Source organism: Anolis carolinensis, chromosome 2, assembly GCF_035594765.1.
Source record: "Anolis carolinensis isolate JA03-04 chromosome 2, rAnoCar3.1.pri, whole genome shotgun sequence".
In the NCBI taxonomy this organism is placed as follows: Eukaryota; Metazoa; Chordata; class Lepidosauria; order Squamata; family Dactyloidae; genus Anolis; species Anolis carolinensis.
In genome coordinates, this window is record NC_085842.1 from 178513486 (window position 1) to 178538972 (window position 25487).

At 41.8% G+C, this 25487-nt stretch overlaps 1 protein-coding gene across 2 annotated transcripts in view; it reads right to left on the bottom strand.

Annotated features, from left to right (window-relative positions):
• abca5 (ATP binding cassette subfamily A member 5) overlaps positions 1 to 18964 on the bottom strand; it is a 71238-nt gene extending 52274 nt beyond the window's left edge. The window contains exons 1-5 of one of the 2 annotated variants that reach the window (XR_010003107.1): positions 18608 to 18964; positions 8707 to 8813; positions 7649 to 7767; positions 3796 to 4000; positions 2574 to 2735 (exon numbers count right to left, since the gene is read on the bottom strand). Coding sequence is in view for 1 of the 2 variants with exons in the window: in XM_008122005.3 (XP_008120212.1) it covers positions 2574 to 2735; positions 3796 to 4000; positions 7649 to 7753 (472 nt within the window). In the remaining variant the exon portion in view is untranslated. The remainder of the gene's footprint in view (positions 1 to 2573; positions 2736 to 3795; positions 4001 to 7648; positions 7768 to 8706; positions 8814 to 18607) is intronic. The other variant, XM_008122005.3, reaches the window with a different exon arrangement.
• Between the last annotated feature and the right edge of the window lie 6523 nt (positions 18965 to 25487).

A 25487-nucleotide genomic window follows, 5' to 3' on the forward strand; every position in this document is an offset into this window, starting at 1 on the left:
CAGACAACCCCCCATTACAGCAGCCCCACTGGCTGCCAGTTTGTTTCCGGACACAATTCAAAGTGCTGGTTATGAACTTTAAAGCCCTAGACAGTTTAGATCCAGGCTATTTGGCTGACAGCATCCCCTTGTATAAATCTGCCCAAACCCTAAGATATTCAGGAGAGGCCTTTCTCTTGGTCCCACCTCCATCTAAAGCTCGGGAACAAGTGAGTGGGCCTTCCTTCTTGGTGGTGCCCCTCAACTCTGGAACTCCCTTCTTCCCAAGGAAGCCAGAATGCTCCCTTCCCTGCTGTCCTTCCGGTGGGAGGCTAAAACCTTTTTATTCAGAAAGGTTTTCAAAAAAGAAGGTTGTTAAGATCATGTCAGGGGCTGTTGTGGTTTTTAACTTTGAATATGTTTTAATGGATTTTAACTGTGCATTTTTAAATACTTTTTATATTTAATTCTGTTTTAATGTTTGCATATTTGTATATTTTAAATTATATGCTAATGTTTTCATATTAAGTCGCTTTTGACTCTCCTTCAGGAGAGATAAAGTGGGGTATAAATAAATATAAATATAATAATAATATAGAAGAACATTTTATTGATTAGCCCTTAGGCCATGTCAAAGTACCAAGCCAAACAACCAGGCTTGCAAAGACGTGATTACATTCTATACAAAAATTAGATAAAACACTTGTAACAATACAATAAATAAATATGATAAAACTGAATGTATACATCATATTTCATTGTCACCCCTACAATTTACCCCAATCAGCCCCACATATGTGGATCTCAAACATATTGTCTTGCTCAAAAATAGAGCCGTTTTATATGTTATTTTTTGATCTTGACCACATATAAAATACATTGTTCTGATGTGCGATTCCCAATGCATTTTCCGTTTGATATATGGACCAAGGAACAAATCTCTCACCTTCTGATACAGTTTACAGTCAAATAATATATGTGCTAAATCCTCAATTTCAATAATATATTTAAAATGAAGAACAATTTTAACCAACATAAGCTTACCAGTTTTTCACTGGAAAATGTGATCAATCTTTCTTTCTTTCTTTCTTTCTTTCTTTCTCTCCCTCTCTCTCTCTCTCTCTCTCCCCCCCCCCCCCCCCCCCCGCTTTTCATCTCCATTTGGGGATACTTTGCTCCTTACAGCTACTTCAAAGTCTGTGACATAATTTCTTGGGAAGTGTTATCCTACTAGTTTTTAAGTATATTTGATGCTATTTATGATGTCACATTTGTGCCCATTTATGTTTTGTATAAATTGCCTGTTTGCCTTATATTGAATGCAGAACATGACAACTGACTGCATACATCAATTGTAAGATAAGCAAGGTGCTAAATCTGATATTGTAATGCTGCAATTATGTAGGTGCAGTTGGCATATATGAAAAAAAAAAGTCAAAACCTGTTTTTCAAGGGTTAGGGCAACCCTAACAAAAATAATCCTGTGCTGAAAAGAATCTGCCTAGCATGGTTTATCTGAAGAAAGACCCAGCACTGAGCAGGAGACTGGACTCAATGCCTCACATGATTCCATATGGCTCCTTCCAGTTCTATGATTTAAATCTGTGATTTACTTTGCACAAAATTCACACTCTTCTGTAAGCAACAGCATTTTCTGTGTAGAAATGCACTTTTCTGCAGGAAGCAGCATATTGTGTGTAGAAAATTATGATTAAAGCACACAAAATGTTCTTTTCTGTCAAAAAATATATGTGGAAATGTTGCATACAGTAAGTTCCCAGCCACAGCATTTTCAAGGCAGAAAATAATACAGGTTTGCTGCCTGATCATTACTGGTTAGTGATAAAGTGTTTCAATTTGGAATACAAACTAAACAAATGTGGACCTTTTACTGAAGTATTAGTATCAAAGATACAAACATTGATTATTCATTCCATTGGTTTCAAGTGGGGAGGGTGTTAGGTTCAAAAGTATTTTCTATTCCACATCTGTTATTATTGAGTATCAATACAGTCTAGTTGTTGTTTTGTTCAGTTCACTGAATGTGTATTGAAATCTGGCCATTACTTGAAATAAATTCTTATACTATGTGTCAAAAATAGGAAGTAGAGAAGCACTGGCTAGAAACATGTAATTATATGTAGCAATAAAAAAATGTCCAATATACAATGATGCCTAGAGACACATTATATCACTGCACCACAGTATCAAGAAAATGAGGTTGCTGTATAATTTAGTGTAGTCTTGATCTGATTAAGGTGTTTATCAATACATTGTTAGTGGTTGAATGGAGCTGAGTCACAGAATGCTGAAGCTAACTGGCATAGAAGATGGGGAAGAAAACGGAAAATGCCTAATCTTTCTGGAGATGTGGGGGAAGGAGCATATCCTCTTAGCTACAAAACACTCCCACCACTCGCAGTGTATATGTAGCAGCAAAATGCTACTTCAAGGTTTTTCAGCATAGCACTGTAGGAAGGGAAAAGTTGCATTTTGCAATGTTCTTTTTACAAACTGGCTGGCATCCTGAATTAGATAATTGCTGGATAGGGATATATGCCACAATTTTCTATTAGTACAGACATAGAGATTACCTCTTGATTCCACATGAATTGCAGATACTGGAACCTTTTCAGGAGGAAACCTGAGCTGGTAGGACATAGAATCCATGAAAATTACACCCACAAAGTTTCGAGGGCTGCGAACACTAGCTTCTTGCATTTCTTGCTCACTTAGAAATTCTTCTGTAATTATTCCTGGAAAAAAGTGTTTTGTCTAATTACTCTCTTCTCTGAAGATTTGTGTCAACAGAAATACAATCCTATATTTTAGCTGCCTCCTCGTTGATTAGCCCAGTCCAAAATATTTATGCCCAGTCGCTATTTATGCTTTTATCCTAGGTAGGTATATATGTCTGTTTTGATAAATGGATGAGAGCTCAGAAAATTATTTCTGCATAACAATGTTAAATAATACAGGATATCAAGTTCTATGAATTAATACAGCTATTATTTACATACTAGGAAGCTTTATTTGTTATTTTCCCCTTTTTTGGAGCCTAATCCTATTGATTACAGCTTTCTGCTCTCCATGCTGTCTGCTTACCACTCCGTAAGTCAATTAGCTGGAGTAATCTTTACCCAGTTGCAATGGTGAGTAAGTCACACAAATCCTGAGCTTATTTTCTTATTCTTGGAAAGTATAAATCCTATCTTGCTTATTCATGTGATTAAGGCAGTGGTATTGGAATGTCAATGAAGATGCCTGGCTTGCTATAAACGAAATACTGCTCAATTGAAAGCTCTATGCTTTAACCTCTAACCCTTTTCCTCATATCAAAGCCAGGATGGGTTGTGTAAATGAGCTTTTAACCACTCATCAGTGACAGGCATAATAGGAGTTAAGTTCTTTTAAGACAACAGAAGTTTCCCTATTTGGACAAGAATAGGTGTTTATGTGTTGCACAAATGAAAAGGGTACCCCTTTCTTTGTATTGTACTCTCTCCTTTCCAAACATCCTCGTCTCTTCTCAATTCCTTATCAAGCCTTTGGTGGCATCTGTCAGAGAGACACTGAATGCAGGAGGAATCAGATGTCCTTATGTGACCAAATGCTTGTGATTAAGGCAGTGGCTCTGGAATGTCAATGAAGGCTCTTGGCCCATAACAAAATAGGAATGAAAAGCCCTTGAAAAGGAAAATATTTTCCTTATAGGAAACATATTTGATCATTAATTCTGATATCTATATTTCAAATGAGTGTCTGTAAAAAGATTACATTTCTAGAAAGACAGAACAGCATAAAAATTCACAATACCTTCTGTAAAATATTCTGCAGACATCTTGTGCATGACTTTTCTTGTCATTTCACTCGCTGGTGTATAACCAACAATAAACTCAGATATACTGGAATGGTCCACAGAATAAGAATCAGAATCAGGAACCTCATCATATTTCTTGTTTGGATACATCATGCTCATTAATATTAGCCAAAACAAGAAGAAAAGTGGAAGCAAGACTTCCTGTATAAAATAAATTGATAAGTTGGATGGGTAATAGTAAAAGAAAAAGAAAAAGAATTATCTAAGGATGTATTTGTGCAAGAAGAATAACAACCACAAAATCCAGGTGGTAACTTTACTGCTAATTTTAAAATGTAAATATAAATGAGATTTTACATCATACACTGTAATTTTACTGCTTATGCTAAGAAACCAATATTGGTGTTGGATAAGCCTCCACTTCTACTTCTATGGTGGGAGTGGGGCAGTTTTCCATTCTCCAAAGCAAAGTCTGGGGAGAATGCGAACAACCCTCTGACTTTACCATATAAGATGATATCGCCTACACACAGAAAGACATTTATATGCAATTCCTTATATTTGTATTACTAACCATGGAGTCTGGAGTGTTAACTGTACTCACCTTTTTATATCACTCAGCTTCAATGCCTCACTATCATATATTATCATACACAAATATATTATGCAGTTTTGACATACTTAGTTCTTTTTAAAATGTATTATTTGTACAGATTGTAAGTAGCACTGATGCAAATCTGACCTACTGGATAAGGACATCGAGCACAGGTCAAAGGGCAACCCTCTCCCAATCCAGACTCATTTTTCTATGAATCTTTGGTTTAGGCATATAAAGCTCACCCCAAGTGGAAAGTCTAAATGTGTGATTAATATTATGTGTGGATTGAATGAAACTGTATGAAAAGTGTATGACTGGTGCCTATATAACCTGAAGACATCATTTGGAGAATGAAGTATGGAAAAATCCTAAACTGCTAAAATGACAAGAGACAATGATTAACTGTGTTTGAAAACAACATGCTTACATGGTCAAAGACTTTAAGTCAACACAATGGTTCCTAAAGGAAAACCAACATCAGCTAAGAAGAAAAACCAACATCTGTCCGGAACGGATGGAATCAGCTTGTTTTAGCTGGGACAAACAAACTGTCAGTCATATACAACATTTTGGAACAACAACAGCAAGAAATATGCTATATAAGAGATCTTTTGACTATCCAAAAGTGTGGCGGACTGCAGGCGGGCAAGTTCTGTGCATCTGCCTCTTTTTCCAAGGGATGGGGAAGATGGAGTATTGAAGAATGGCAGATTTGCAGGGAATGGAATCTGGCCTATGTTCAGGTCTCTTCTCCAGAAGAATGAAGAAAGGGATGGCATAATGAATGAATGAATGATGAATGAATGTTGGAGTATATGTGAATGTTTCCCCTTTTTTGTTTGTTTGTGTAACCAATGTAGCGATAGAGTTTGTATGTTACTACTTTCTTTCTGTGAAAGTGCCTAATACAAACTGTCTCACTGGAAGCAGAATAAAATAACTTATGTATTCATGACAAATGTGGAAATGCTTCTGTACATATTCAGCTCCTGTTCCTTCCTGTTACGTTCTTCACATTCCTCTTCTTGTTCCTAAATTTTAGTTGCCTCTCTTTTATTGTTGCCTCTTGCTTGTTTATATCAAAGGTAAATTAATCCTAACTGCACATCAAGAGAAGGATAAACAGACAGTTAATGATGCCAGTGGCCATAATCAATACATACTCAACGTGGGGAAAGTGGAGGAAAATAGAGAACCATACCTACACATAGCATCCACATAAATTGTGTCAGTGCCTGCCAACCACAACTGTGACAACAGTAATTGTGATTTTTCACCTACACAGTGATAGTTCATGGACCCATAATGGAAACAGCTCCCAAAGCCTACACATTAGTATCACCATACCAAAAACACACTGGAATACTCCTACATTACATCAACCCTAATGGCACAGCCAGCAGCAACACTGTTACCCTCCTGTTCACACCTCCTTAGCCTCTCAACAACTGCTTTGAAGGACAACCTGAGATGAAGAAAAGGAGACCCCACACATTTAGGGTGGAAGGCAGAAATCCAAAAAACCTTCAGAACAAGATGCCTGCAAAGAACACACACAAAGGATATGTTATCCTCATAGGACAAAAGGAAATACTTTTGCCAAGCAGCAAGATAAAAGGCTGCAAACACAACAAAGGTAGCCAGAAACACTGGTAGCAACAGCTCCCAGTGCATACCTCCACAGGGTAAGGAAGTGAGAAGCAAGAGAGCCAAATTCAAACCTGACCAGGGAAATGAGCTACCTCAGCCTCATTCAGTTTTCACACACTCGTCTGAACTCATTTTGAAGCAAAAGAGACTGGACACTTGGGAACTGAATCTTCACTACAAACACCACAGAGCAGTTCCCTAAGCACTCAGCTGACAGAAGCAGGCAATATTAGATTTATTAGAAGCATTTATATTCCCATCTCAACAACACTTGATCACTGATGCTAAAAGTAAAAGGATTATAGTTAGATTCAACATTTTATATTTCATATAGTAAGTAGGAATCCATAATACAGAGTGTTTCAACATGATGGACCAATATATTTCATGATGGAAACATGTTACAATTCCACAAAAAGTTACAAATGGTTTAATGAGTTATCAAGTTACTTCGATACTTTTAAGCAGAAACAAATCTGAAAAATAACTCGGCAAATGGAGAATATCTTATTAGACTTTATGTTGCAAAGTTGCTATTTTGCAAATGACTGAGGCTATAAAGTGTTTGTGTGCTGGGAGAGGTATCTACCAGTCATCATTTGTGTCTCACGCTTTCAAGTGGCAAGGATTTAATTCATGGGTGGTTGCAGAGATATAGTGATTTTGAATCAGGTCCACATGGCTCTATATCATATATATCTATGATTTCAGTCAATGACCAACATTGGCACCATATCTTTTCCTCTTCAGTTCTTGGCCAAGCTCTCATCAATGGCCAAAGACTGAAAGGAAAGGGATATGGTGTCAGGTGTGCATCTCCCCTCCACATTTCAGTTATCATGAAAGCTTATTTTTAATAATGGAGCAGTCACACTAGTGGCATGAATCTCAGTGCTAACTTCCAACTTCCAGTGAATCTGTTCTGGATTGTAGTTTAAATTTTAAAGAAATTATTCAATGTGCTGAATACAAGCCTCAAAGAATATTCAATATATTGGATAGCCCCCTAAAATTCAGACTAAAACTTGGATTCACCATCATCATTGATATGGAAGCCAACAGCGGTCTCTGATTTACCTGTCTGATGCTAGCAATATGGGATTTCTGGCAAATTCTATGGTCCAACACTTTGTGAATGTCAAGTTTAGGACTTTACTCTAAATGAATACTAAATATAGTGCTACCAATAATAAAGTGGAGAACATTAGCAGTACAAGTAAAGGAGCACCCCACTCTCTTGGGATGTGACAATAAGGAAATGATACCACGATTGGAGCAATTATCAGGATCAAGCTGTTTCACACAAAGCTAATTCTGACTGTTCTATATAACCTCTCAACTATTCTATTTAGAAAAATGCACAGCGTGTAGAATGGAGATGTATAATTAATAGTGCTTATAAATTCACTTTTTGATAAAAGAGAGCAAGAATATTTTAATTCAAAAAGTTTTAATAGACCATGAAATAATGATTTGTATAAATACACTAATGTTCTCCAAGCAGCCATTATTGTTTTTTTTAAAAAAAAATACTGCTTTTTCCAAATTAAGCTGTTTTTACTTCTCAAATACAAAGGCTAGAATACAGCTGGTTAACTTACCTGAACACTGCTCTTTTTAGTCCTCCATTTTACTAGGCAATTCTTATATAAAAGAGCTCTGGTTTGTCGCCACACACCTTTTTGTCTTGAAATTTCTGGAGACATTTTTTCACACGTAGCTTGAGAAATCAAATCAAATATAGGAAAGGGAGAGAAAGAAAGTACAAAACTGGAAAATACTGATATCAAAATGCTGTAACATACAATTAAATTAGGGCTGGCCACTATTTATAGATTTGCTTTGCCTTAATTAATTGTTCATTTGAGACATCTATTGAAGCATGAACAATGAATAAAAGGATATGTTTACTATTGTTATTCATGATCAGAATAGCACACTAGGAATTTCTTAATTCTCAAAAAATAAATGTGCAATCTAAACCAAGTAACGAACTCAAGAAGAGACATTAAATGTAAGTAAGCATCTAATGTCTTAATTTTATTTTAAAAACAACATATTTGAAAGCCTGATCAATAATGGTCCTGGGACACATTCTGTATTTGTTGTTTAATTGTTCAGAAGCACTGGTGAAAATCATAACTCATAAAATAAATGTTGGAACTGGTTTGTGTAACCAACTTCCCATCTGGGGCTAATTCAAATGGGATATCTTTAACTCAGTCCACATTACAGTGATGAATAGTTAAATTAATTTCCTTATATGCTGTGATCCCACTTCAAATCCTTTCATCTATCTTACTTATTTTATAAGTTAAAGACCATTAGAAATTCATGTATGCTTTAAAATGTATCATCTAGTATAGCCCTCAATCTGATAATCTAGAAAGTCAGACTACAATCACGTGTCCACTTATTTGAGAACACACTCTACTTAACTCAAAGGGACTTGCCTCTAAATAGATCTTTATAGTGCTGTACTGAAACCAAGTAATATTTGCAGCGTAAAGTGAATCTTTATTTCCTTCATAGTTATGTGATTATACATACACAATCTTGTAAATGTACACATACAACTAATATAGGAGCCTAGCAACAAGTCACCTTAAAAACTGTAGCCAGTTTACTATAATAGGTCTGAGAGAGAAAGGACAAGTACCTGTATGGGCTTCAATTGCTATACTAGCAGGAAAATTACTGGTTTTGTTGCATTATTGTGCCATGCAGAAGGAAAATCCTTATTTTGATTCAACCCAATTGCTGCCACTGCAGTAAAACACAAGTCAAGAAAAAAGAAATTATTATTTTTCACACATGAAAAATGAAGATCTTACCAGCTGCACAAGCAGACAATATTTTAAAACTGAAACAAATGGAAGTCATCTTTTTTGCCTTGGTTCAGTGGATGTGGTGAAAACGTTTTACTAGTGCAAAGGATATATATTTGAATGTGTGTTAAAATGGGTATCTCATTCAAAGCGAAGTCTGAAGGATGAACAACACTGGCACTCATAAATGTGGGACCAGAGAAACATCTAATTAGATTTAGGTAAATAAAAGATTCATACAAACATCTCCTTCTCTGGGCTGAAGATTATATGTCAAAATATATAAAGACATCATATGTACACATTTAGCATTTGCGTGGAACAAAAATAATCTTCTAAAGAACTAACATGTAAATCTATATAGAAAGATTACCCCATCTATAGAAAAACAACAATATTGTATTTGCTGAGTAATCTTTCTTCCTTTCTTTGTTCTTGTATTTTTAAACATTTATAGAATGGGGTGCTATTTATGTTTGAAACACACTTGGGTTATCTGACAGACATTCCCACCCTGTCAGGATCTAGCCTGTCACATAACTCACTATAGGATAGTGAAAGGGTTGAACTGCCCAAACTGTCAACACTGGCTGTGTTATGCTCTAAGACAGAGAAAGAACACCCAACTGTCAGTCATCCCAATGGCAATGCAGTGGATCGGAAAGATATGATGAGATAAGCATGTATGAAATGCAGAGTGTTCGCATCTTATGAATCGCCCTCACTGATAATGTTTTAGAAATTCAGATATAATGTCATGGGCAATTTACAAGTTCACATTGTGAAATAGCAGCTTCATCAGCATCATCATCACAGCATATTTTCTAATATCTCAATTCTACAGAAATTGACCCTCTGAAACAGGGGTCCTCAAATATTTTAAGCAGAGGGCCAGTTCATGGTTCCTCAGACTGTTGAGGGGCTGAACTATAGTTTGAAAAAAAAATGAACAAATTCCTATGCACACTGCACATATCTTATTTGTAGTGCAAAAAATTAAAGAACAATACAATGTTTTAAATGAAGAATTTTGGCTGACGAGATAGTCAAATTAATTAGGATTGTTGCTGTGTGCCTTCAAGTAATTTCAGACTTAGAGCGATCCTAAGTCTAAAGTTTAGGGTGGGGGCCAGATAAATGACCTTGGAGGGCCACATCCAACATGCGGGCCTTAGTTTGGGCACCCCTGCTCTAACATTTTATCTGGGCCAACACACTACACAAAACAGGTAATAGCTATAAAGAGCTAGCATATTTCCAAAGGGCTAACCATGTTAGTCTTCCGTGGGAAAAACAATGACATCTTGTAGTATCCTAATGATGAACAAATATATTGAGGCCTAAGCTTTCATAGTCATGATCAAATGTGTGTAGCTAGCAAGGACATAAATGGTTGACAGAGAAGGCTATTAGCAAGGATTTTAAAAGGAAAAGAACCAAAATAAATACAACCATGAACATACTTGTGGAATGTAAAGTAATTTGTAACAATTTTAATGCTTAAAATGTTATAGTGAATAGACAAAATGCAATGGGGATGATAATACAAAACCCTAAGCATGCTATAGCCGCACAACGTCCTTTTATTTTTCCAGTACAATCCTATCTACATTTACCTTATGACCTGCACCAGGGGGAAAGTGCAGCACTGATTCATGACTTGACATACTAATGCAAAGAAAGAAGCGAGAACATTCATATATTTTCCCTTAGGGTCTGTTTTGTAGCCTCTCTTTACCATAAACTCCGTTAAACTCTTACAGCACAAATATTTAGTTACATAACTATTTAAATGAAAACTAACTAAACTAGTTACATAACCAGCTATGTGAAAATTAACAGTAAATTGTAGCTCTTTTTTCAGATTGAACAACACCCTTCACAGAGGTAAAGACACCTGTTCCTATTTTAAAAATCAATTTGTACAGCACAAATGCATTCAGAGATAACATACGAATGCATCCATAATAATCTAAGAACAACAGCTACTTGCAATAGCCCTTTTAGGCAAAGTCTGAGGGTTTGTTGAGGACGAAGCATTACATTATTGGTCGTATCTCAACTGCAAGTCACACTTGCCATCTTGTAATCAAACTGAGGCCTCTGGGAGGTATATTTGTTATTTAAGCAGCACCTGATACAAAACCCTTCCCTCTTGGGATGTATTTCGGCATTTTCTTTCTCTTCCCCAAGCCAACCACCACCGATACAATGCACATTTCATTGTCTGCAGGACTCAAACATTATCAGCTTTTTGTCTAATAATATATAGCACAATAACATTCTGGAAAGATAAATACTGACTCTGCAAATGATGAGTACAAAAAAGCACTCTACTGCCCATGCATGAATGCACAAAAACAAAGTACTCTGTTTCAACAATCAGCTATACAGAAATGTGTTTGTACGTGAGTATGTGCCTTCCAGACGCCTGTCACCATGTATTTCACAGGGTTTCCTTAGGCAGGAAATACTGTATGCAGATATGGTTTTGACAGTACATCCTTTGATATAAAGCCTAAAGAAGCGAATATATAGAATCATAGAATCATAGAATAATAGAGTTGGAAGAGACCTTATGGGCCATCCAGTCCAACCACCTGTCAAGAAGCAGGACATCTGTATATATATGCACCTGTCAAATTGTGACGATTCCATTAATTTCACATGATTTTCCTAGACAAGAATATTTAGAAAAGAGACCACAATGTCTCCCCTGCGACTCACTCAATACACCCTTCCCCCATAACAGCAAAAGGCAAGGAACCAACAGGCAAAGAAATTAGATACTGTTTGGCTTTCTTCTAAATTATTGACAGCTCCAGGCTCATGCACCTGCACCCAACATTTATTCAAGCGGCTTTCACCTATATAGGAAAGATATGTGCCATCATGTCTCCATCATAACCCAAAATGAAGCAGCCACTCATCTTCCTGATACACACATGATCCATCTTTCTCAAGCCAAGGAGGATGGCATCTTGGAGAGAGCAAGAGGAGGAGAAGGAAGCAGTGCCAGACAGAAGCAAGTTATATTCTCTCACATAAACATATCTCATATATTCAGGGCTCCCCAAGCCAAGGTGGTTGGCCTTTTGGGGAGAGGAGGAGGTGCTTGAAGAAAGCAGGTTACATTCTTTCTTGCATAGATATACCCCATATATACAGTGCTCCTCAAGCCAGGGAGGATGGCATCTTAGGGAGAGGAGGAGGTGATGGTCCTAAAAGAAAGCAGACTGTATTCTCCTTCTCACAAACAAAAATATCCCATTCATCCAGGACTCCTCAAGCCAAAGTCCCCTCTCGCTGCGTGGAGTTGCCCCGGCTCCCTGGTTCACCGGGGAGCTGGCGGAGATGAAACGTAAGAGAAGGAGACTAGAGTGGCGCTGGCGGAGAACTCGCAACGTTTCTGACCGAACACGGTCTAAAGCCGCTATTAGAGCTTATTCCGCGGCGTTGCGGGTAGCCAGGAAGGTTTTCACGACTGCCCGCATCGCGTCTGCAACAAATAGATCTTCTGAGTTGTTCCGAGTTGTTGGGGAGCTCCACCATCCTTCTCAGGGTGGGGGGGCACCTGACTCCTTGGCAACTCGGTGTAGCGAGTTCGCTCATCACTTTGCAGACAAAGTCGCTCAGATTCGTTCCGACTTGGACGCCAGTCTTGAAGCATTGCCAGGTGAGGTAACCGAGGCATCCGTCTGTTCGATCTTGTGGGATTCGTTTCAGTTTGTGCAACCTGATGATGTGGACAAGATTCTTGGAGCGGTGAGGGCGACTACCTGTGTCCTAGATCCCTGCCCATCTTGGCTTTTAAAACAGGCCAGTGGTGGGTTAGTTGATTGGTTTGTGGCAATAATTAATGCCTCTTTGGGGCAGGGCAAATTTCCATCCAGCCTAAAACAAGCCGTGGTAAGGCCTATTTTGAAGAAGGCCTCATTAGATCCGACCAATCCTTGTAACTACAGGCCAATCTCTAACCTACCATTCTTGGGCAAGGTCTTGGAGCGGGTGGTTGCCTCTCAGCTCCAGGGATTCTTGGAAGATATGGATTTTCTGGACCAATCACAGTCTGGCTTCAGGCCTGGGTTCAGTACCGAGACGGCTTTGGTCGCCTTGGTGGATGACCTCCGCAGGGAGCTGGACAGGGGGAGTGTGACCCTGCTGGTTCTCTTGGACATCTCAGCGGCTTTCGATACCATCGACCATGGTATCCTTCTGGAACGTCTCTCCGGGATGGGCCTTGGGGGTACTGCACTCCAGTGGCTCCAGTCCTTTCTGGAGGGTCGTTCCCAGTTGGTGAAGCTGGGGGACACCTGCTCGGACCCCTGGCCATTGACCTGTGGGGTCCCACAAGGTTCTATTTTGTCCCCCATGCTTTTTAACATCTACATGAAACCGCTGGGAGAGGTCATCCGGAGTTTTGGAGTACGGTGCCATCTCTACGTGGATGACACCCAACTCTACTACTCTTTTCCACCTAAATCCAAGGAAGCCCCTCGGATTCTGGACCAGTGTCTGGCCGCTGTGTTGGCCTGGATGAGGGTGAACAAACTGAGACTTAATCCCGACAAGACAGAGGTCCTCCAGGTCAGTCGTAAGTCTGATCGGGGTATTAGGTGGCAACCTGTGCTTGATGGGGTCGCACTCCCCCTGAAGGCGCAGGTCCGCAGCTTGGGGGTCCTCCTGGATTCAGGGCTGACGCTTGAGGCTCAGGTGTCGGCCGTGGCCGGGAGGGCCTTTGCACAACTAAAACTTGTGCGCCAGCTGCGACCATACCTCGAGAAGTCTGATCTGACCAGGGTGGTCCATGCCTTAGTTACCTCTAGACTGGACTATTGCAATGCGCTCTACGTGGGGCTGCCTTTGAAGACGGCCCGGAAATTACAACTAGTACAGCGTTTGGCAGCCAGGCTTCTAACCGGAGCGAATTACAGGGCGCGTTCAACGCCTCTGTTTAAGGAGCTTCACTGGCTGCCATTTACTTTCCGGGCCCAATTCAAGGTGCAGGTTATCACCTACAAAGCCCTAAACAGTTTGGGACCCACCTACCTTAGAGACCGCATCTCCCCCTACGAACCCGCATGTTCTCTTCGCTCATCGGGGGAGGCCCTTCTCTCGCTCCCACCACCCTCACAGTCACGGTTGGAGGGGACGAGAGAGAGGGCCTTCTCCGTCGTGGCCCCCCAGCTTTGGAACTCTCTACCTAGAGAGATCAGGCAGGCCCCTACCCTCCTCTCCTTCCGGTAGAGCTTAAAAACCTGGCTCTTCCAAAAGGCCTTCGATGTTTAGTTGTTGCTGGATTGATCTATCTGTCCATTCCATAATAGTACCATTGTTGTTGTCTTGCCATTTTATACCCCACTTTATTGTCCATTCAACTGTGAAATTTCCTTTTCCCATTTCGTAACACTCTGCATTTCGCCTGGGATCTACGAATTAGTCTCCTGTTTTTAACACTGTATCCTGCTTGTTGATTTTAATGATTGTTTTTATTGATGTTGATGTTTTTTTACTGGGATAATTGTTTTATTGCTTTGTTACTGTTATTTGTTTGTTTTATCGGGCCTGGCCCCATGTAAGCCACCCCGAGTCCCTTCGGGGAGATGGGGCGGGGTATAAAAATAAAGTTATTATTATTATTATTATTATTATTATTATTATTATTATTATTATTATTATTATTATTATAAAGAGCAAGGCATCTTGGGGAAGAGGAAGAGGGGGGACAAGGAAGGGGAGGAGAAGACCCTAGAAGAAGGCAGGTTATATTTTCTCCCAACACAGACATAACCCATATATTCAGGGCACCCCAAGCCAAGGAAGCTGGTATTTAGAAGAGGAGAAGATGTCCTGTTATAGTCTCTTCTCACACACACATTGCCCATCTATCCAGGGCTCCCCAAGTCAAAGAGTCTGACATGTTTGGGAAGAAGAGACAGAGAAGAAGGAGGTGTTGCTAGAAGGAAGCAGGTTATATTCTCTCTCTCCTACGCAAATACCCCTTATATCTAGGGCTCCCCAAGTCAAAGAGTCTGGCATGTTTGGGAAAAGGATATAGAGAAGGAGGAGGTGATGCTAAAAGGAGGCAGGTTATTTCCTCTCTTATACATACATTATGTATCCAGGATTTACCAAACTGAGGGGCCTGGCATCTTTAGGAAGAGGATACAGAGAAGGAGGAGAAGATGCTAGAGAAGGAGGCAGGTTATATTCTTCCCCATACAGACAAATACCCCTTATATCCAGGGCTTCCCATGGTAAGAAGGCTGGCATCTTGGGGAGAAAAGGAGGTGAAGGATATGATGCTAAAAGAAGGCATATTTATATTCTCTCCCATATACACACTCCCTATGCATCCAGGGCTCCCTAAGTCAAAGAGCCTGGCATCTTGAAGAAGAAGAGATAGAGAAAAAGGTGGCGGTGTTAAAAGAAGGCATGTTTCTATTCTCCATCACACACAGACAAATACAGATCACATTTTCTCCCAATCCTGAATCTCTCGTTCTCTCAGGGCCCTTCTACACAGCCATATAACCCAAAAAATCAAGGCAGAAAAACGCACAATATTTGCTTTGAACTGAGATATCTGTGTCCACACTGCCATATATTACAGTTCAAAGCAGAAAATGTGGGATTTTATTCAGCTGTGTGGAAGGGGCCTCACACACACATACATGATACAAATACAGCTCCCTAAGCCAAGGAGACTGGGATCTTAGGGAGAAAAGGAGAAGGGGTTGTGCTAGAAAGAGGCAGATTATATTCACTCTCATATATACATTCCCTGTGTATACAGAGCTTCCCAAGCTAAGGAGTCTGGCATCTTTGAGAAGAGGAGATAGGGGAGGAGATGTTGCTAGAAGGGAGCAGGTTATATTCTCTCTCATACATACATTCCCTATGTATGCAGGGCTTCCCAAGCTAAGGAGTCTGGCAACTTGGGGAGATGAGATAAAAGAGAAGATGGTGAAGAAGGGGACAGGTCTCTTCCACACAGCTGAATAAAATCCCACATTATCTGCTTTGAACTGCAACTGAGTGTGGACTCAGATAACCCAGATCAAAGCAGATATTGTGGGTTATTCTGCCTTGATATTCTGGGTTATGTGGCTGTGTGGAAGGGACCCTACACACATTCTTTATGTATCCTGGGCTTCCCCAAGCCAAGGAGCCTGGTGTCTTGGGGAGAGGAGATAGAGGGCCCTTCCACACAGCCATATAACCCAGAATATCAAGGCAGAAAATCTCACAATATCTGCTTTGAACTGGGTTATCTGTGTACACACTGCCATGTATTGCAGTTCAAAGCAGAACATGTAGGATTTTATTCAGCTGTGTGGAATAAAAGGGACTCACATAGACAAAGGTAGGTAAAGGTTTTCCCCTGACGTTAAGTCCAGTCGTGACCGACTCTGGGGGTTGGTGCTCATCTCCATTTCTAAGCCAAAGAGCCAGCGTTGTCCATAGACACCTTCAAGGTGATGTGGCCGGCATGACTGCATGGAGTGCCGTTACCTTCCCGCCAGGGTGGTACCTATTTATCTACTCACATTTGCATGTTTTTGAACTGCTAGGTTGGCAGGAGCTGGGGCTAACAGCGGGCACTCATTCCGCTCCCAGGATTTGAACCTGGGACCTTTCGGTCTGAAAGTTCAGCAGCTCAGCGCTTTAACACACTGCGCCACCACCAGGGGCCCCCCACATAGACAAATACCCCTTATATCCAGGGCAAGAAGGATGGCATCTTGGGGAGAAAAGGAGGTGGTGGTGTTTAAAAGAAAGCATGTTTATATTCTCTCCCATACTCACCTTCCCTATGTATCCAGGGCTTCCCAAGTCAAGGAGCCTGGCATCTTGAGGAGAGGAGATAGAGGGCCCTTCCACACAGCTCTATATCCTAGAATATCAAGGCAGAAAATCGCACGATATCTGCTTTGAACTGGGTTATCTGAGTCCACACTGCAATATATTCCAGTTCAAAACAGATAATGTGGGATTTCCTGCCTTGATATTCTAGGATATAGAGCTGTGTGGAAGGGCCCAGAGAAGGAGGTGGTGCTAGAAGGAGGCAGGTTATATTCTCTCTCATACATACATACATTCTCTATGTATCCAGGGCTCCTAAGCCAAGCAGCCTGGCATCTTGGGGAGAGGAGATAGAGAAGAAGGAGGTGGTGCTAGAAGGAGGCAGGTTATATTCTCTCTCATACATACATACATACATACTCTATGTATCCAGGGCTCCCAAGCCAAGGAGCCTGGCATCTTGGGGAGAAGAGATAGAGAAGAAGGAGGTGGTGTTAGAAGGGGGCAGGTTATATTCTCTCACATACAGACATACATACATACATGCATACATTCTCTATGTATCCAGGGCTCCTAAGCCAAGGAACCTGGCATCTTGGGGAGAGGAGATAGTGAAAGAGGAGGTGGTGTTAGACGGAGGCAGGTTATATTCTCTCTCATACATACATACATACATACATTATTTATGTATCCAGGGCTCCCAAGCCAAGCAGCCTGGCATCTTGGGGAGAAGAGATAGAGAAGAAGGAGGTGGTGCTAGAAGGAGGCAGGTTATATTCTCTCTCATACATACATACATACATACATTCTCTATGTATCCAGGGCTCCTAAGCCAAGGAGCCTGGCATCTTGGGGAGAGGAGATAGTGAAGAAGGAGGTGGTGCTAGAAGGAGGCAGGTTATATTCTCTCTCATACATACATACATACATTCTCAATGTATCCAGGGCTCATAAGCCAAGCAGCCTGGCGTCTTGGGGAGAAGAGATAGAGAAGAAGGAGGTGGTGTTAGAAGGGGGCAGGTTATATTCTCTCACATACATACATACATACATGCATACATTCTCTATGTATCCAGGGCTCCTAAGCCAAGGAACCTGGCATCTTGGGGAGAGGAGATAGTGAAGGAGGAGGTGGTGCTAGAAGGAGGCAGGTTATATTGTCTCTCATACATACATACATACATACATACATTATTTATGTATCCAGGGCTCCCAAGCCAAGCAACCTGGCATCTTGGGGAGAAGAGATAGAGAAGAAGGAGGTGGTGCTAGAAGGAGGCAGGTTATATTCTCTCTCATACATACATACATTCTCTATGTATCCAGGGCTCATAAGCCAAGGAGCCTGGCATCTTGGGGAGAGGAGATAGAGAAGGAGGAGGTGGTGCTAGAAGGAGGCAGGTTATATTCTCTCTCATACATACATACATACATTCTCAATGTATCCAGGGCTCATAAGCCAAGCAGCCTGGCGTCTTGGGGAGAAGAGATAGAGAAGAAGGAGGTGGTGCTAGAAGGAGGCAGGTTATATTCTCTCTCACACATACATACATTCTCTATGTATCCAGGGCTCCCAAGCCATGCAGCCTGGCATCTTGGGGAGAAGAGACAGAGAAGAAGGAGGTGGTGCTAGAAGGGAGCAGGTTATATTCTCTCATACACACACTCCCTATGTATCCAGGGTTCCCAAGCCAATCTTGAGGGGGAAGGTGGTGAGGCTAGAAAGGAGCAGATCCTATTTTTCCCCCCTTATCTCTTCCTCACACAAATACGCCTAACATACATACACCCAAGGCTTCCCAAAGTCAAGGAGACTTGGGGAGAAAAGGAGGAGGAGGTGCTAAAAGGAGGCAGGTTATATTCTCTTCACCCACGCACACAGAGGCACGCACACAAATATCCAGGGATGAATCTCCCTTTCCTCACCCTCAGCTCGCCCGAGACGTCTTCGCCGAAGAGACGAGGAAGAAGAGGAGGAGGAGGAGGTTGGAGAAGCCTTCGCCGCCCTCCCTGAATCCCGAGGAGGCGTGGACGACGACGACGCAGCAACTTTACCTCAGGGCCGCCGCCGTTGAGGGAGGGAAGGAAAGGAGAGAGGGCGGGAAGGAGGCGCGTCTCGTTCCTGAGGCGCCAGGCCCAGCTAGAGCCGCCTCCTTTCGTTCCTGTCAAGGCCTCAAGCCCTGGTTTGGCTCTCAAGGCCAGGATTACAGTACACCTCAAAGCCCGGGCTGCTGCTGCTGCTGTTGAGTAAGGTGTGCCTGCCTTCAGGCCCTTTCTGCCATGGTTTCCCTCTCTGAGGCCGAGAGAGTGTGACTCACCCAGTGGGCTTCCATGGCCGCACTCCAACCCTCGTCTTCAGAGTCATCCAATATCCCCGTGTAACCAAATTTGAAAATTGTTCCGCCCCTGCGTTGCTGTGAGTTTTCCTGGCCATGTTCCAGAAGCATTCTCTCCTGACGTTTCGCCCACAACTATGGCAGGCATCCTCAGAGGTTGTGCGGTTTGTTGTCGAAGGTTACATGGCCGGAATCACAGGGTTGTTGTGTGTTTTCCGGGCTGTATGGCCATGTTCCATACATGTATATATCTCACCACCTCTGAGGATGCTTGCCATAGATGTGGGCGAAACGTCAGGGGAGAATGCTTCTGGAACATGGCCATGCAGCCCAGAAAACACACAACAACCCTGTTGTAAGGTCTGTTGGAAACTAAGCAAGTGGGTTTTCTATATCTGTGGATTTTTATTTATTTATTTATTTATTTTGGTGTCAGGAGCAACCGGAGTTGCTTCTGGAGTGAGAGAATTGGCCGTCTGCAAGGATGTTGCCCAGGGGACGCGCGGATGTTTTTGATGTTTTACCATTCTTGTGGGAGGCTTCTCTCATGTCCCCGCATGGAGCTGGAGCTGATAGAGGGAGCTCATCCTCGCTGTCCCCGGGTGGGATTCGAACCTGGAAGCCTTCAGGTCAGCAACCCAACTTTCAAGTCACGAGGCTTTTATCCCCTAGGCCACCGGAGGCTCCATCTGTGGAATAATGTCCAGGATGGGAGAAAGAACTGTATGCTTGAGGCAAGTGTGGATGTTGAAATTGGCCACCTTGATTAGCATTGAATGGCCTTGCAGCTTCAAAGCCTGGATGCTTCAGGCCTGGAGGACTCCTTTGTTGGGATTCCCACCCTGAACATTCCACAGATATATTAACCCCACTTGCCGAGTTTTCAACACCTCACAACCTCTGAGGATGCCTGCCATAGATGTGGGCGAAATGTCAGAATGCTTCTGGAACATGGCCATACAGCCCAGAAAACTCACAGCAACCCAGTGATTCCGGTCATGAAAGCCTTTAACACAGTGGTTCTTAACCTGTGGTCTGTGGCCCAGCAGTGGGCCACAAGAATGAAAATCTAATTCGCAAATTTCCTTCCTCTTTATTTCATTAATTTTATTTCCACTCCTTTCCACAGAGCTGACCATTGCATTAGGCAGACCACATCAGCTCTAGATTATTAAATATGTTTTTCTGTGGGTGAGCAGATGGCAACTACTGGATGGCATATGTTCTGTATCAGAAACTAGAGCTGATGTGGTCTAGGTAAAGGTTATTCCTTGACATTAAGTCCAGTCATGTCCGACTCTGGGGGTTGGTGCTCATCTCCATTTCTAAGTCGAAGAGCCAGCGTTGTCCGTAGACACCTTCAAGGTCATCTGGCCGGAATGACTTCATGGAGCACCATTACCTTCCCAGTATGGTTGGTGGGGACGAGAGAGAGGGCCTTCTCAGTGGTGCCCCCCCAACTTTGGAACTCCCTCCCACTGGAAATTAGACAAGTCCCAACACTGGCCACTTTTCATAGGGACCTGAAAACCTGGTTGTTTCAGCTTGCCTTTGACAATGCCTAGTCCCTAGTCACAAATGCCCAGTCCCTAGGTTCCACAAGTATGCTGCTATTTCATGTTATCCTGTACCTGGCCCTAACTATGCTGCTTGCACTACCCCATGCCCTTACCCAGCTCTTGTATATCCTGATCACGCCAGTTGTACTATGGCAACTGATTTTGCTGAGTATTGTGTATTCAGCTGTTTGGTATTCTATTTTATTGAAACTGTGCTTTTAACTGTTTTGTTATTTTGTACTGTTATGATTTTGATTTGTGTTTTTATCTTGATGGGTCGTTTGTATGTGTCTATGGGCATTGTCCCATATGTAAACCACCCCGAGTCCCGTTTAGGAGATGGTGGCGGAGTATAACAATAAAATTATTATTATTATTAACAAAATTTAACAAACTTTATTGACACAGCCATGCCATCATGGTCACAACATGATCTTAACATGACACAGTGTAATGATACACACATTTGCACCAATTACGGCCCCTTCCAGACTGCCCCATATCCCAGGATCTGATTCTAGATTATCTGGCAATGTAGACTCATATAATCCAGTTTAAAGCAGATAATCTGGGATCAGATCATGGGATAAAGAGGAGTGAAGATACAGCCTACATGGCAGCGTTGTCATCTTCTCTCACCTCTTCCTCTTAGGCCCCATCTACACTGCCATATAATCCATTTTGAACTGCAGTTTATCTGAATTCTGAAATGGGATAATATAGCAAAGCAAATGAGGCCTATGGTTCCATCTATGCTGCCCACAGAATGCAGTTTGAACTGGATAATATGCTCAGTACAGGCATACATAGATAAGTCTACATTCACCAAGGCTCCAAGGCTCCACCGAATAAGGCCTTTTCCTTCCGCTACAATCTCCCTCCTCCCTCCATCTCCCTCTGTCTCTCAGGACTGGAATTCCCAAAGTGCTGGACTGGCAACCCAAGCATTCTTCCCCATTGACCATACTGCCAGGACCTCCTGGGATTTGCAGTTCAACAACACCTGAGGGCTGCAGGATCCCCACCCCTCATTGATCCCTATCTCTTCTCTCTTAAATTTCCATTGATTTTTTTTCTTTAATTATGTACTTCCTGTAAGTTCTTATTTCCTCACTGAATATTGGTCTTAGCATTTCTTCCAATGGATGCAGCCTTGTATCCTCCTTGTATTTCCCTGAGGCCCTGCTCTCGGTCCCACCTGCCTCACAGGCGCGGCTGGTGGGAATGAGGGACAGGGCCTTCTCAGTGGTGGCTCCTCGGCTGTGGAACTCCCTCCCCAGTAACATCTGGCAGGCCCCAACTCTTCTGGCCTTCAAGAAGAACATTAAGACATGGCTTTGTGCGCAAGCATTTAATGAATAAGTACTGTATTGACATGGTCTGGACTTAGGTTTATGTGCAATGGTTCCGTGGAAGAATGGTAATAAGTAACTATATGTTTTAAGCTTGATTATTGTATTTTATGGATTATTGTAAATGATTTTAGATGTGTTGCTGTTTTTATTGATTGTTTGGCATTGAATTTTGCCAGTTGTTGTAAGCCGCCTTCAGTCCCCTAGGGTGAGAAGGGCGGGGTAGAAATGTTGTAAATAAATAAATAAATCTCTTCCCAATTGCTAGGAGATTGGCTCTTATTGTATGTCATTTATATTCCTTATTATATACCTTATCTTTTTCATACCATAAATACTCATGCCATCAAAATCTTAAGTTATGATCCTCCAAGTCAAGTAAAGCACAATTCTCTACTTTAACCCAATCATTTAGCCAGCTAAAACCTGCTTCTTCGTAGTAGTACCTAAATTCTGGAAGGGCTTGGCCCCCTCTATCTTTGTTGTTTATTGAATTTTTATATGCAAGTCTAGCTTTTATACCAGCCCATATAATTAATTTAACCAACTACTTCCTGCGCTGTTCAAAAACCTTTACTCCCTTTAAAATCGGTAGATTTTAGAACAGAAACAGCATTTTGAGTAGAAACATCATTTTTATCACTGCTATCCTCCCCATCCACTTTTGTTGAACCTTTTGCCACCTTTCCAAATATTTCACCTCCTTACAAATTTTTTCCTAATTATTTCGATATAAATTGTTTTTGGTGGTAAATCGTGTTGGTCACTTTGGAGCCTGATCCTCCCTTCTGGGGTCTCCGCTCTCCCTCCTAATTAGGTCCCATCGGCAAATCCAAGAAGCATTCCTTCCATTCCATCCTCCAAGGCATTGATGAAGATGTTGCATAGCCCTAAGAGGCCCAGGGCAGAACCCTCATTTTGGTGCTCCACTGGTACCTCCTTCCAGAAGGAAGGAAGAGGAGCCACTGTACAGAAGAGCCCTAGAATCATAGAATTATAGAATAATAGAGTTGGAAGAGACCTCATGGGCCATCCAGTCCAACCCCCCGCTAAGAAGCAGGAAATCGCATTCAAAGTACCCCCGACATGGCCATCCAGCCTCTGCTTAAAAGCCTCCAAAGAAGGAGCCTCCACCACAGCCCTCTGGGTTTGGCCTGTGAACCAGTTCCTGATACACCTCACAGGAGCACTGTCTCACCCACATCCTATTGGCTTCTTTGTGAGAATGTCCCAGGGAAGCTTCACAAAAATCGTCCTGAAATCGAGGTGTGCTTCATCCACAGCATCCACTTCGCCCACCATGATTGTGACTCTTTCGAAGCAAGTGTGTTGGAGCCTCCTTCTCTGAGAGGTTTTAGGCAGAGGCTGGATGTGTAAAGACCGATGGCCATTTGTTAGGGGGATTTTGGTGGGCCTTCCTGCCTGACAGAAGGGGTTTGACCAGATGGCCCTCGGGGCCCCTTCTAACCCTGACTCTGCCTGAAATCTGCCAGGGAAATGGTGATGGGAGACCAAGAGGAGTGGAGGGTCCAGTGATGTGGTTTGTCCCAATGACACCCATTTCCTGGAGTCATAGGGTTGGATGTGGCTCCAAGGGCCATTCAGTCTGACCCCATTCTGCCCTGCAGGAAGACACAAGGAGAGCCTCCTGCATTGGCAGCTCTGAATCAACCGTATGCCAAGGGTCTCAGAAGCGGAGAAAAGAACAACAGTGCTGAAACGAGGCCTTCCCTGTGTGCAGACAACAAAACAAACACGACAGGGGTATTAACCCTTCCCTATGCTATCCAAAGCTATATATATATAGGCTGGAGTTAATAATGTACCAGTTCCGACTTACAAACATATTCAATTTAAGAACAAACATACAGAACCTATTTGTTTGTAACTTGGGGACTGCCCACTGGCGTCACTTGCATGATGCATGTCCAGAGAAAGGACTCCTCCACATGGGTTCCTTGTAGCTCTGGAGGACTGGAAAGGGGCAAGAGAAGGCCACAAAATGCAAGAGACTGGGGCAGCCCACCCCATCCAGGGGTCCTGCAATCCCCTCATCCCCTCCCTCCCTCCAACGGGAGCCAGGATGGTGGACCAGGAAGCCCACAGCGCACCAGGACATCAGGACACCAGGGCATCCCTCTTCTCCAGTCCTAGGGTTGACCCTTGGAACTGGCTGCCATTGAAAGGGAAGGAGGGAGAGCCATGGCAACTGGAGTAGATAAAAGGAAGAACTTTGTGGATTCTTAATGCTTGGTAAAAAATCTATATATATAAAAGAGTGATGGCATCAGGGCAGTGGACAAAACAACAAAACTACAGGCCCCCCAACCTCGAAATTTGACAACACAACCCATCATCCACGCCTCTAGGTTGATACAACAAAAAGAAAAGAAAAATAAAGTCCTAATTAGAGGGAGAGCAATAATTGTTTTTATCCAATTGCTGCCAGTTTAGAGGGCTAATCTCTGCCCACTTCGTTGCCTAGCAACCAAGGGACAGCCAGGTTTCAGTTAGGGGACAGGCAGATTTAGGCCTCACTTAGTCTTCTTCCACAGATTATCTAATTTGCACTGGATTATATGGCAGTGTAGACTCAAGGTCCTTCCACACAGCTATATAACCCATTTATAATCTTATATTATCTGCTTTGCACTGGATTATCTTGACTCTACACTGCCATATAATCCACTTCAGTGTGCATTTTATACAACTGTGAAGAAGGGGCCTCATGTAATCCAGTTCTAAGCAGATAATATAAGATGATCAATATACAGTAGACTCTCACTTATCCAACATAAACAGGCCAGCAGGATAAGTAAATATATTGGATAATAAGAAGGGATTCAGGAAAAGCTGATTAAACATCAAATTAGGTAATCGTTATACAAATTAAGCACCAAAACATCATATTATACAACAAATTTGACAGAAAAGGTAGTTCCATGCGCAGTAATGCTATGTAGTAATTACAGTAGAGTCTCACTTATCCAAGCCTCGCTTATCCAACATTCTGGATTATCCAACGCATTTTTGTAGTCAATGTTTTCAATATATCATGATATTTTGGTGCTAAATTCATAAATACAGTAATTACTACATAGCATTACTGCGTATTTAACTACTTTTTCTGCCAAATTTGTTGTCTAACATGATGTTTTGGTGTTTCATTTGTAAAATCATAACCTAATTTGATATTTAATAGGTTTTTCCTTAACGCCTCCTTATTATCCAACATATTCGGTTATCCAACATTTTGCCAGCCCACTTATGTTGGATAAGTGAGACTCTACTGTACTGTATTTACAAATTTACCAGTAAAATATCACAATGAATTTGAAACACTGACTACAAAAACATTGATTATGAAAAGGCAGACTGTGTTGGATAATCCAGAATATTGTATAAGCGAATGTTGGATAAGTGAGATTCTACTTTGATGTGAAATAATTTCTAGGATAGAATAATGCAGAACAATGTAATCTCTAAAACCAGGACAGTAATAAAGAAATAAAGAAAGTAAATAAAGCAAGGAAATTGGAAATTCCACAAAGGAAACAAT